Below are 14019 nucleotides of genomic sequence, written 5' to 3' on the forward strand. Positions count from 1 at the left end.
AAGGACAAATCTGACATGAGGCCACTTTGGGATACAAAAACATCTTCCAAGTTTTGATTTTGGGATGAACTATAATACAAGTATTATTACAGTGCACCAACAGTGAATAACACTACACACTCAGTCACTCACGTCTATATATGCACTGTTGCTGTTCCGTCTCCTCTGGTCTGACGCCACACCTCCCTCTTCTCCCCCTCCGTCTCAACCTTGGGTGCAAACACACAGCATCATAACACAGTAAATGGCTGAGGATGTATGAATTCTGCTACCAAGTAAGTGACCCTTACTTGAGCTAGGGGTAAAACATTTTGACTTCAGCGGGTGCGGGTCACTGGCCTGTTGGGCTCCTTGCCTTTGTTGAAGTCTGATTTGATGGTAACCACTCCATTTCCATCTGCTCTTATCGTGCAGACAAGCATTCCTTCTCCTTTTGGCCAAGTCTGAGAAATACAATAATAAAATGCCACTTTTCAATGCCTGAATTGGAATCTACTTCAAAGTTATTACATACAAAGCAGTGTAATAAGTGTATAGGCTACATAGTGGTTTTTCCCCTTGTGCTACTCACTTGCCCGCTGGTCCCAGGTTCCCCATGATGTGCATGGTCTGTACAGGTGTGTTGACCATGTGGCTGGTCTTCAAAGTCCTCCGAGGGGTCCCAGGTAAACAGCCTGGACTTGGGGATGGTGCGGTCACTGCAGACCAACAGAATACCACAAACACATTTTGCATACAAGGGTATGGTGTAATGTGAACATACCGGTATATCAATGCTGCTTCAATTACATTCACTTTAATAACAATTCACTTTGGTGAGTAACAGGGACCTACACTGGGCGTCTGTCCTGTCGTCTGTGTCTGACATTGGCCATCCTATGTGCCAGTAAGGTAGGATTGGACTTGACCTGCGTCACCATACTCTGGGAATGCTGTAGTGAGTATATCAAAAACAGCTTTAAAACACTAACGTTTCTTTTGGACAGAAAATAGGTAAATGCTTTGTTTTGAATAATGAAATTGTCACGTCTGCTCCAGAGGTCGCCAGGCTGCTCATCATTACGCACACCTGTTACCATTTTTACACGCACCAGCGCTTCATCGGACTCACCTGGACTCCATCACGTCATTGATTACCTCCCCTATATCTGTCACTTCCTCAGTTTCATTCCCATGTCTGCATCGATGTTGTTTTGTTTCTCTTGTCCAGACTGTTCGTCTTTAGTTTCATGTCTATTTATTAATAAATCCTCCCCCTATACTTGCTTCCCGTCTCCCAGAGTCTTTGGTTACAGAACCGTTACAGAAATGGAGATTCTGTTGAAAACCGCCCCTTCCCAATTGGTGTAGCAGTCAGAATCGGTGTAGGTGAAAATCCTGCAGTTCCATCTGCCCCTGGTCCGCTCCTGAGCCATGATCTCTGTGTGGTATTGTCTCTCCAGCGGAGTCTGGCATACTAACTCACTCTGGAACAAAACCACTTCATATTGTGCACAAACACACACACACACACACACACACACCTTACATACACATACACACACACACACCTTACTATGCAACATCAAACTATCCTAAACAGTAAATGCTTATTTGTTATAAGGACACTGACTGAACAGCTTCTCCTGCCAGCCTACCACTAACTCCTTATCATCATTTCTGGCTGAAAACAAAACCAAGATGTTGTGGTCCATATCTAGTCACCACGAAAATGACATCTACTCAACTAAGAAGCATCTGACATCTTTCTGTTTCAAAACATCTAACATCATCTTGCTGTTTCAAAACAGTGTTAACACCTGATTGAGCCTGAGTTGAACAATGCCTTCCCTCTCCTGTTGAGTCCAAACCTGCTGCTGAAGGTGTTGGGAGAGGGCTGCTGTGGAGGTGACTCTGAATACGGATCCTGTAAACACCATTGTAAATAAACAAAGTAAACAGGATTCTAGCTAGCTAAATGCCATGTTTTCATGGCAAACTCTGGGATCAGGTCAAGCAATATACTGGGTGTTTATCATCATCTGCTTTGAGAGCTAACGTTAGCCAACGACAGTGTATTGCTTGTATGGCAATGCAAGGACTAAAAGCCACACAAACGCCAACTGCAACTTACTTAATTGTAAGGTTTTTGACAGCATCCCGGGAACGATAGGCAGCCTCTCCGGTGTCGGTTCTCCTGCCGTCTGCCATGTTGTAACATTAGGAACTTTATTGATGGCTAGCTAACTAGCTAGGTTAGCATACATACACACGCGCTATGTATACAGTAGCAGGCAATTTTGCCGCTAGTACTTTTCACAAGCGTCTGCAAGCCTGGTTGGGTTTCTGGCGAGCAATACAACTATTTATTGGTTCACTACCGCCACTTACCGTGGGATACAGTCCAGAGCAGAATAACCCCCCACCATCCACCCCACTGATAACAGGTAAGATAATATCAGTACAATAATATTCCTTGATGTAAAAAGTTTAAGAACCCCTGATGTAATTAAGACAAATCTGTCTGACACAAATAACTGCAATTTAAAAAGCTTTATTGGAAATGCACTTTTCAAACAGCACAATTCAAGTACAGATGAGTGTAGCTAAATCAGATACATGCTAATTTAGTTTAAATGTGATGTATTCCTCCAGTCCCAGTTCATTTCTACTCTTTTGACATGCTTCAGACCAGATGCATGCTCCACTTCAGTGTACAATGGTCCTAAATTTGCATATCACAGTGTTTGAAGCTTTTACATTCTGCATCTCTCTGCTGTCTTTCATCTGAAGCCATATCCTTCAAGGTCTAAACAGGTGTAGATTTCCATCTCTGTGTGGGAGACCAGATATTGCAAGGAGACCAGTAAGGGGCCCTCAATTCTTCACTTTGGCCAAATGAAACCTAAGACCCCAATACCAGTGACACTGCCCTAAGGTTGGTGCTGTCCTTTGGATGAGACTGTGGAGACAGAGGTCTTATCTCTCTGTGGTTACTAAAGATGTCATGGCACTTATGACATGAGTAGAGGTGTTGACCCTGCTTCTCCTGGCTATATTTCTAAGCCTAAGCATGTCAATCCAACTCATTATCATAGGCTGTATGGTGATCAATATTTTTTAAATAATGCTGCATGTCTCAAAATATAAGAATGAGACCAATATATGTATTTTGCTAATCATAGTTCCTGTCTCTGAAATTACGTTTGTGTGTGTTGTAGGAATAACCAATACTCAAAATCTATGTGTGTGTGTGTGTGTGGTAGAAGTAATAGTTGGCCATTATTTCTTTGAACATCTCAGTTTGGGCAGCAGCCACTGAAGAAACCTGTCAATCAAAAACCACAGGAGAATAAATAGTATTATAAACTGGGTGGTTCGATCCCTGAATGCTGATTGGCTGAAAGACGTGGTATATTTAAGCAATAAGGCACGAGAGGGTGTGGTATATGGCCAATATACCACAGCTAAGGACTGTTCTTACGCACAACACAACACGGAGTGCCTGGATACAGCCCTTAGCCGTGGTATATTGACCATATACCACAAACCCCCAAGGTTTCTTATTGCTATTATGAATTGGTTAACAACGTAATTAGAGCAGTAAAATTAAATAATTTGTCATACCTGTGGTATACGGTCTGATATACCACGGCTGTCAGCCAAACAGCATTCGGGGCTCGAACCACCCAGTTTATAACAGACCGTATACCACGGGTATGACAAAATATTTGTTTTTACTGCTCTAATTAAGTTGGTAACCAGTTAATAATAGCAATAAGGCACCTCGGGGGTATGTGGTATATGGCCAATATACCACGGCTAAGGGCTGTATCCAGGCACTCCGTGTTGCGTCGTGCTTAAGAACAGCCCTTAGCCGTGATATATTGGCCATATATCACACCACCTCGTGCCTTATTGCTTAAGTTTGCACTTACACATCAGATAGCTGCTCTTTCTCTGCTACCTCATTCTATTTCTATAATTCTCTAGTCTAGTATTCCCTGGTTATGTTCCACTTCTCCCTCCTCTATTTCCTCACCTCTTCCTCAGACTCTTCTTTTCCTCTTTCTTGTCCTCCTCCTTACTTTCTCCAACATTTCCCATCTGTTGCGTCTTACTGGCCTTCTCTTGCTTCAATTCTTTTTTGGCCTTGCCCTTCTTTTTCTTATTGACCTTCCCTTCCTGAATATTTTGGACAAGCAGATAAATTAATGTAAGTTTATGGGTTTTCTCTTCTCTTGAGCTACTATACCTAGAGCTATACTATACTAGAGAAGGACTTATGCTATACTATAGAAGGACTTACGGCCAATATTCCCTTCTTGTATTTCCTCTCACCTGTGGGGCCACTCCAGCCATTTCCTGGAGCAGCTTCCTGCCGGTCTCACTCAGGTTGGTGATGGGAGCCAGGCGAGGGCTGTGGCGGTATGGGAAGTTCTCTGTTCGGGGCAGAGCGATAATGACAGGGTTGAGAGGAGTCCGAGGCCTTGGAACATTTACTGGGTAGGGAGAGCCTACAGCAGAGGGCAGGGCCCGTAGGGCTTCAGCCAGTGTCCGGTGTGCTGAGGTCATAAGAGGAGAGAGGCCATTCTTGACAGATACAGGACCTGAGACCTTCCCTGGGCTCTGTAGGACCAGAAAGTAAAGTAACATATCAGGAAAGTGCTATGTTCAACACAATCTGTAGAAATACTTTATAACTATTCTATACACATTGCAGATACATGACTACACTCAATAAGTAATTGTCTGCATCATTTCCAATCCCCCATGTATATATATAAAAAATATTTAATATGCAGAACTTACCAGGAAGTCTGACTCATCGAAGGAGTGGAGAGACAGATCATCATCCTGGTCCATATCCCTCACATCAAGCTTTGTCACCTTTCCATTCTCAACTTTCAGCTTTGGTGTCCTCCTTTCATGATCCTCATCATCACACTGTGTATCAGAGTCAACTAGTCAGAGACCATCCTCCTCCCAGTGATGTCACTCAACAAAGACATGGACCGTAGGGTACAACTCTTTTACCTCAGATTCACAGTCAGTGAAGGAGTAGATGGAAAAGTCATCAGAACTGGAGGATGAGATCTCGTCATCACATTTTCTCTCTATCAGCCGAGTCACCCTTCCAGACTGAGGAGACAGAGAAAGGCATGTACTCATGGCAGCCACAGAATACACTGGCATTGACCCTCAAGGAAATGTAGAATATGTAGGCAATCCAACATGGTTGTGCAAGTAGTGAGTAATACATGGGTAAATGAACATGCAATAAATGCAACTCCCATAACATTAGGGGTGGGGCTAAAGATCTCGAATGGATAATTGTCAATTCAACCAAGCCAACCAAAATGGCCATATGAATCAACAGATTGATCTAACTGTTGTGTCTCTATGGGAACAGCAGAGATGACCTGGCTGAGAGGCTCTGGATTGATGCTCCATCCATCCCCAGATGTCTGGTCCTGCCCATAGCTCACAATGATTGGCTGTTAACAGTAAAGAATTAATTCAACACTGCTTTGCTCATTTTGGCCTTGAATTATGCATCAATAAATAATATAAGGACTGTTATGTGGTTGAATTTGAATGTGACTTACAGGCCTTTTGTGGATCTGAGGGGTCTGCACTGAAGTAGACTGTCAAGACAGCATTCAATGAGGTTAGATATCTGCATTTGCTTTAATTCTGAGAACTGCAGTTTGCACATGCAGAATGCATAACTAATGTGTATGTGTTTTTGTTTCAGGTCAGATATGACTTACAGGCTTTGGCCTTCTGTGCACCTTGCCGGTTGGCCACAACACGGATTCAGGGGTGTTCACCCTCACTGGTTTCAACTGTCAACACAACACTCAATTTAAAATGTGATAATATAACAAAAACAGGACAAAACAAAGAAATATTTGATATTTACCACATAAGGACGGCGTCTTAAAGCTCTTTTGATTCTCTCATCATTACGATCCATCTTTCTCTCTGGGGGAAAAATTTCCATCAATTATTTGACTATTAAAACATCCTAACACACAGACACACACACAAAGATGGCATCCCAAATGGCACCCTATTCCCTATATATGTATATATATGTTGGAAAGGAGGTGCACCAAAAGGCCAAAGATTACCTGCAACAACCTGAGTGAAGAAAACTATTGTACAGATTAAATCAAATCTGAACACCGTTTATGTAGTGAATTAATGCATGGTTACGTCATTTTGGGTCACAGCTTTATGACTGCGCTTAATACGTCACAAGAAAAACGCTTGTTTGGAGCCGGACTGTTGGAATCATCTTTTAACTGGTTGTAGCTCAATAACGAACGTGATGTGCTTATTATATCTTACTAACTGAGTAATGGTTGTATCGATGGTTGGTTGGACGTTTTACATAGATAGGCCAACATGATATCAATAGGAAGAAACCATTCCTTGTCAAATATTTTGTTGTATTATTGTTTTACTTTGAGTCACATTAAGGGACCACAATGGAAGCCGTTTACTTTATTGTGTTGTCCCTGGCCTGACACGTTTTATTTAATTAAACGGGTTTTATTATTTTATTAAACTGTCCAATCAAATATATCTAACTTTCTATCTAACTCACATGAGCTGTTGAGGACGCCTTGGTCATCACATTTCAGGCACAAGCCAGCAGGTGGAAGGAAGTGTCTTTAAATGCAGCACTGCCTTTAACGCACTTCATGATCTGCGCAACAGTATCTTTGTAGTTGTGAAAGTGATTAATCCAAATGCAGAAGTTCATTACATTTGTTTTGGTTTAGCAAGCTAGCTTCTCAAGTCTTGGCTAAAGTGTTGTGCAATATTGGAGGAAAGGTGTCGTTACTGACATTTTGTATTGTGCTTGATTATCCTCTAGTAGTTTGACAAGTATGCACTGAGCATCAACATGATCACCCGAATAGTTTAGAAAGATGTGGTTCAGAGGTTCAAGAGTTTTACTCCTGAGTTCAGGCTAACAAGTGGCATTGTTGCTGTCATTATAGTATTGTAATGAAACAGACAGGGAGCAGGTCTCGAACCCTCGGATCTTCTAGCCCGAGGTCCGGCGCGCTATCGACTGTGCAGCAAAAGCATGTTCGTGCGGCAGAGTCCATTTCCGTGCTTATAAACCCAGGGTCGTTACAGTATCATAAGTTTTGTTTACAGTCACTACATATTTCGGTTTATCAGAAGATGTCTAAAGTCTTGGAACTACAGTTTTTGCCAATGGGCATGGTACCTTAGCAAGGAGGGGTTGAGTGACTCAAGAATCATGCTCGGTAGCTAGCTAGCCACTTTGAATGGGTCTGTTGTAACGTTATCTAGTTTGCTACAACGTGTAGCTAACGTTAATGACGTAACAGATTGTGCCATTAGGTTTCAGCAGCAAGCTAGAGCACAACACATCAATGCCGCTGATGTCTGTCAACCCGATAATATCCGTTTAATCCTCTCCTCTTCCTTTGCGGTACACAAGCTCATCACATACTCCTTCCACCACCAGACAGAGATCCAGATACTCCTCAGCATTGGGGTTCTGGTGCTCCTCTGTGGTGGGATTGAGAAGAGTGTGGGCACTGTTTGGTTCCTCCTCATGTTTCAGCTGCTCTCTATCAACACAGGGGTGTTGTACACAATCGTGGGGCTGGTACTGTTTGGTGCATCTGCCCAGAATCAAGTGGAGGGGTTAGTTCCTGTATCCCCCTCCCTTATGGGTATGGCCACAGTGTACTCACTTATGGTTAAGGGCTTTCTTTTTGGGGTCAGTGTACCCATGTTAGCCCTGGCCTGGCTGTTTCTGGTCATAGTAACACTTTTGGTCCCACACTCTCTTCCTCTGCAACCCCATTAAAGCAGGGGGATCTCTATCCTTACTCCAACCTTATTGTGGTTGAAAATAACTGTGATACACTGCAGTATGTCACAGCTTTAAGTGGGCTTAATAGTGTAGTTAAGTGGTAATATGTTTATGTGCGGCGCTGTGGTCTAAGCCACTGCTTCTCAGTCTACAGTCCCTGGTTCGACTCCAGGCTGTATCACATCTGGCCGTTATTGGGAATCCCATAGGGCGGTGCACAATTGGCCCAGCTCTGTCCTGGTTTGGCCAGGGTAGGCCGTCATTGTAAATAAGAATTTGTTCTTAACTGACTTGCCTAGTCAAATAAAGGTTAAATAAAAATAAATAATATGCTTGAAATGTGTGTTGAGTTCTCATGCTGAACATAACGGGATGTTTGGTTAGGAAAATCTACCATCACTGTGTCACACATTCTCCTTATCTTGCCAGGGGCACCGGTGTCTTCATTGACAGATTGATAACATAGAAAATTCATTGAATGACAGAGCTCTCTCATTTGTTATACGTTGAAATGTAATATACTTGGACATGGGGTTTGAGGTAGTACTTAAAAGGTACACGGTTTCTTCACTGATGATTTTGGTTTGAAGAGTCAATCAAACTCTGAATGTTCAGGGTCAAATCAATGCAAGAAGTTTTTGATTGTCAGTTGAATGTAAGACCACTCCTTTTGGCTTGTACTTTGTGTTGTTCTACACATACGGTAGACAAATCTCTTGGCACTCTTGATTTATACAATCTTTATAAATCAGGCAATTTATATTACACTGATGTATTCCGTTTTTCAGCAATGAAATGAAATAGCATCCACTCACCAGTAAATTAGATCCATTACATGCAGTTTGTTGGGCAATGCATCAGTCAACATTATTGTAAATTCTGGAGCAGGGAGCAGTGGTTGAGGTTATCAAGAGTGTGGGCTACAAGGGCAGATTATGATGTCATCTTTAGAAAATAAGGTAGTTGGGCCTCCCAAGTGGCGCAGCGGTGTAAGGCACTGCACCGCAGTGCTTGAGGTGTCACTACAGACCTGGGTTCGATCTCAGGCTGTGTTACAGCCGGCCGTGACCGGGAGTCCCATGAGGCGACGTACAAATGGCCCCGCTGGACGGTGTTTCCTCCAACACGTTGGTGCGGCTTCTGGGTTAAGCCGGCAGTGTGTCAAGAAGCAGTGCAGCTTAGCAGGGTCCTGTTTCGGAGGATGCATGGCTCTTGACCTTCGCTTCTCCCGAGTCCATAGCGGAGTTGCAGCAATGGGACAAGACTGCAACTACCAATTGGGAGATAAAAAATATATATATAATAATTGGTCGTTGTGCACAGTAAAGAGAAGCCATACATTACAACCAAGACTAAGTATAGAAAATCAATGATTATTATTTCTTTACAAATGCATTGTCACGATCCGGCAGGGAATGGATGTCAGGTCAGAGCTTTTGAAGGGGAGAGGTGATGATCAGGACAGGTGTGCAGATTACTGATGGGATACAGGTGCGGGTGAACATCGATCTCTCAACAAGCTAATTCGCCCGGCAACCAGACAGGGTGCGTTCCAGGACACCGGAAACACACTCCAGGACAGAAACACAGGCAAACACAGACTCAGGAAGCGGGATTCGTGACAGTACCCCCCCTCCGACGAACGCCACCGGGCGGACTACCTGGAGCGCCAGGGTGCAGGCGGTAGAAGTCACGAAGCAGGTCGTCATCAAGGATCTGACGCCGAGGAATCCAACTCCTCTCCTCTGGACCATATCCTTCCCAATCCACGAGATATTGGAACCCTCGACCCCGCCGTCTGGAGTCCATGATGCGGCGCACCGTGTAGACAGGACCACCTCCGATCATCCGAGGAGGAGGTGGCAACAGAGGACTGAGGTGAACCGGCTTGAGGCAGGAGACATGAAAGGTGGGGTGTACCCGAAGCGTTGCCGGCAATTTGAGTCGGACCACAGCAGGGTTATGATTCTCTCCACCACGAACGGAAAGATCCCTCTCCTGAGAAGGAAACAAGGGGAGGTTGGTAACCGTACAGGCATTGGAAGGGAGACATCCCAGTGGCAGATGAAGGAAGGGTATTATGGGCATACTCGACCCAGGGTAATTGAGATGACCAAGAGGTGGGATCAGAGGAGACAAGACAATGCAGCGTGGACTCCATCTTCTGGTTGGCTCTCTCCGCCTGACCATTAGATTGGGGGTGAAATCCAGATGTGAGACTGACTGTAGCTCCAATGGCCAAACAGAAGGATTTCCAGACAGCAGAGGTAAACTGAGGACCACGGTCAGAAACAATGTCACAGGGCAACCCGTGGAACTAACCAGGATCTCGGACATCTCAGTGGCAGAAGGCAGCTTGGAGAGGGGAACAAAGTGGGCAAACTTGCTGAATCTATCCACAATGGTCAGAATAACCGTGTTACCAACAGAAGAGGGCAACCCCGTGACAAAATCCAGGGCCAGATGCGACCAAGGTCGTCGGGGAATAGGTAGGGGGTGAAGAAGCCCAGAGCTGGCCCGATTGGTACTCTTATTCTGCGCACAAACAGGACAAGCGGCAACAAACCTCCGGGTATCTTCTCCCATGGCAGGCCACCAAAATCGTCTGCGCAGTAGCGCCATAGTCCGAGCAACACCAGGGTGACAAGCTATCTTGCTGGCGTGGGACCACTGAAGGACCGCAGAACGAACCGACTCAGGCACGAACAACCGACCGGGTGGACCGTTACCGGGCCCGGGCTGTGTCCGAAGAGCCGCCATCACCTCCTCCTCAATCCTCCATGTAACGGCTCCCACGACAACGTTCTGGGGAAGAATCGTCTCAGTCTTGGCCTCACTCTCCTCCGTCTTGGAGAACATCCGGGACAGGGCGTCCGCCTTCCCGTTCTTCGACCCAGGTCGGAACGTCAGGGAAAAAATTGAAGCGTCCCAAAAACAAAGCCCACCGGGCCTGACGAGAGTTGAGACGTTTAGCCGATTGCACGTAAGCCAGATTCTTGTGGTCAGTCCAGACCACAAACGGTTGCTCCGCTCCCTCCAACCAGTGACGCCACTCCTCCAAGGCAAGCTTCACAGCGAGAAGCTCCCGGTTACCCACATCGTAGTTTCTTTCAGCTGGAGAAAGACGACAAGAGTAGAAGGCGCAGGGATGGAGTTTACCGTCAGTGGAGCTACGCTGGGACAGGATGGCGCCCACCCCCACATCAGACGCATCCACCTCCACAACGAACTGACGGGAAGTGTCAGGTTGAGAGAGAATCGGGGCGTTGGTGAATCGGCTCTTCAAATCTAGAAATGCTCGGTCTGCCTCAGGAGACCAACAGAACTTTCTGGTGCAAGACGTCAGTACAGTTAAAGGGGCGGCCACCCGGCTGTAATCACGGATAAACCTCCGATAAAAATGTGCAAACCCCAGGAATCTCTGGAGCTGCAATCCCGAACCGCCCGAACCTTCTCTTGGTCCATCTTGATCTCTCCCCTGGAGATGATGTAACCGAGGAAGGACGTCGTGTGGGCGTGAAAATCACACTTCTCAGCCTTCACGAACAGACGGTTCTCCAATAACCGCTGCAGGACCTGCTTGACATGTTGAACGTGGCTAGAAAGCTCCTTCGAGAAGATGAGGATATCATCCAGGTAAACGAACACAAAAATACCAATCATATCTCTCAGAACGTCATTCACCATACTTTGGAACACAGCAGGAGCGTTGGTCAGTCCAAACGGCATCACCTGGTACTCGAAATGTCCCATCGGAGTATTGAACCCAGTCAACCACTCGTCCCCCTCTTTGATCCGAACCAAATGATAAGCATTACGTAAATCAAGCTTCGTAAAAACCGTAGCACCCTGTAAAGAATCGAAAGCCGAGCTCATCAAGGGCAGGGGATACTTGTTCTTGACCGTAATATCATTCAAACCCCGATAATCAATACACGGTCGAAGAGTGCCATCCTTCTTGCTCACAAAAAAAAATCCTGCTCCCAGAGGTGATGACGAGGGCCGAATGAGACTTGCAGCTAGAGACTCCTTGATGTAGGTCTCCAAGGCCTCACGTTCAGGTCGAGAGATACTGTATAACCGTCCTTTGGGAAAGGCGGCTCCAGGAAACAGATTAATCGCACAGTCATAAGGTCGGTGGGGAGGAAGGGACTGAGCCTTCTGTTTACTGAATACTTCACCCAACTCGTGATATGTTTCTGGAACCAGGGACAAATCAGGAGGAGCAGAGTCACTGACCTGACTGGAAATGGCAGGAGAACAGGCAGTCCTAAGACAGTTAGCATGACAATCAATGCTCCAACTAGTTACCTTACCCGTCACCCAATCAAACGAGGGATTGTGTTCCTTCAGCCAGGGGTAACCAAGAACCAGAGGAACATGGGGCGAGGACAGAATGAAGAAGGAGATAAACTCTGAATGATTACCCGACAACAACATCTTAACCGGTTCAGTCCTCATAGTGATCCGTGCCAGACTACTGCCGTTCAGAGTGGTTGCTTCAATGGCTTCCGGCAATTCCTCCTTGGAAAGCCCCAGCTGTTCCACCAAGTCAGCATCAATAAAGCTGCCATCGGCACCTGAATCGATAAAAGCGTTCATCTCTAAGCTCTGATCCTTATTCATAAGGGTCGCAGGAAAACGGGGTCTGACAGGATTCTTGAGAGGTTGAATCTGGCTCGCTAAAATTCCTCCCAAAACTAGCGAGCCGGGCAGTTTAACGAGCGCTGTGGACAAGAGGAGATGTAATGTCCTGAGCTACCACAGTAGAGACAGCTGTTGGTCTCACGTCTACGTTGGCGCTCCTCCTTAGTTAGCGCATGTCGCCCCACTTGCATTGATTCAGGCTCTGGTGGCAAGACCCCTCCACTAATCCCATGTGGGGAATAACGATCAATACGTTCTGGTTCACTTCCTGAACCGAATGGTAACCGAGTTGCTGATTGATTGGATGGGCCCCACTGCTTCTCCCTCCTTCTCTCTCGGACTCTATTATCTACCCGAATAGATAAAGTGACCAAGCTGTCTAGGTCACTAGGCTCTGGATAGGATATCAGCTCGTCCTTGAGTTGCTCCGACAACCCCTGGTAAAAAGCCGCTTGTAGTGACTCCTCATTCCAACCACTCTCCACAGACAATGTCCTGAACTCGATCATAAAGTCTGCCACACTGCGAGCTCCTTGGCGAAGAGTGAACAAACGTTTAGCTGCGTCCTTACCTCGGACTGGATGGTCAAAAAGCCTTCTCATCTCTCCCGTGAATTCCTGGTATGAAGCCATGCAGGTCCCCTGTCGTTCCCAAACGGCTGAAGCCCAATCCAGAGCTCTTCCACGCAGCAGTTCAATAACAAAGGCTATCCTAGCCTTGTCAGTGGCGTAAGAATGGGGCTGCAGATCAAACACTAACCCACACTGCATAAGAAACGAACGGCATCTTCCCAAATCCCCTTCATATTTATCAGGCGTCGGTACCTTGGGTTCACGGAAGGAAACCGCATCAGGCACGGCAGGTGAGATGGAAAGCAAACTGAGCTGATCCTGGATCTGTGTCAAACTAGCAGATAATTTCTGGATTGTAACCGCTATCTCCTGTAGCGCCGTCTTGTGTTGTCCCACTGTCTTCCCCTGCTGGGTAATGGCATGGCAAACGGAATCCAGGTCCGCTGGGTTCATTCTTGGCCGGATCGTTCTGTCACGATTCTTCAAAATCGAACCCAGAAGCAGACCAGGACAAGGAGAGTAGGAAGAAGGTGAGTATTTATTTACAAGTGAATGTGAATGGGTAGATATATCCAGGTGGTGTAGCGGGTAGCGGTGGTGAGTTGATGGGAGTAAATAGGTGGATCCAATGGGGAAGCGGAATCCTCTGACGACCAGGCGGGGATGGGGTAAATGATCCGGGTGAGTAACTGAAGACAGAACAAACAGAGGTAAGTTCAAGGCAAGCCATACGTAACAAACAACAAAACAAATTCTATCCAACTTGAGGCTGATACTCTGGCACAACATACTGTTCGTGGCTAACGATCCGGCAGGGAATGGATGTCAGGTCAGAGCTTTTGAAGGGGAGAGGTGATGATCAGGACAGGTGTGCAGATTACTGATGGGATACAGGTGCGGGTGAACATCGATCTCTCAACAAGCTAATTCGCCCGGCAACCAGACAGGGTG

The 14019-nt window shown here is 46.0% G+C and overlaps 1 protein-coding gene across 1 annotated transcript; it reads right to left on the reverse strand.

Moving 5' to 3' along the window:
* Window positions 1-103: 103 nt before the first annotated feature.
* LOC139400099 (tectonic-like complex member MKS1) lies at window positions 104-902 on the reverse strand. The gene is made up of 4 exons (XM_071145134.1): window positions 835-902; window positions 572-698; window positions 291-443; window positions 104-209 (listed from the first exon to the last, which is right to left on the reverse strand). The coding sequence occupies exons 1-3, from the start codon at window positions 873-875 to the stop codon at window positions 318-320; spliced, it is 294 nt and encodes a 97-aa protein (XP_071001235.1). The 5' UTR covers window positions 876-902; the 3' UTR covers window positions 104-209; window positions 291-317.
* Between the last annotated feature and the right edge of the window lie 13117 nt (window positions 903-14019).

The sequence above is a fragment of the Oncorhynchus clarkii genome, unplaced genomic scaffold (genome assembly GCF_045791955.1).
Source record: "Oncorhynchus clarkii lewisi isolate Uvic-CL-2024 unplaced genomic scaffold, UVic_Ocla_1.0 unplaced_contig_11455_pilon_pilon, whole genome shotgun sequence".
Taxonomy (NCBI): domain Eukaryota; kingdom Metazoa; phylum Chordata; class Actinopteri; order Salmoniformes; family Salmonidae; genus Oncorhynchus; species Oncorhynchus clarkii.

Bases quoted from the DNA above. Each gene is read 5' to 3' on its own strand.
- LOC139400099 (XM_071145134.1), bottom strand. From the start codon at position 875: ATGGCCAATGTCAGACACAGACGACAGGACAGACGCCCAGT. The intron at 699-834 runs GTAGGTCCCTGT...GTTGGTCTGCAG, and splicing joins CGACAGGACAGACGCCCAGT to TGACCGCACCATCCCCAAGT. The intron at 444-571 runs GTGAGTAGCACA...TGTATTTCTCAG, and splicing joins AACCTGGGACCAGCGGGCAA to ACTTGGCCAAAAGGAGAAGG.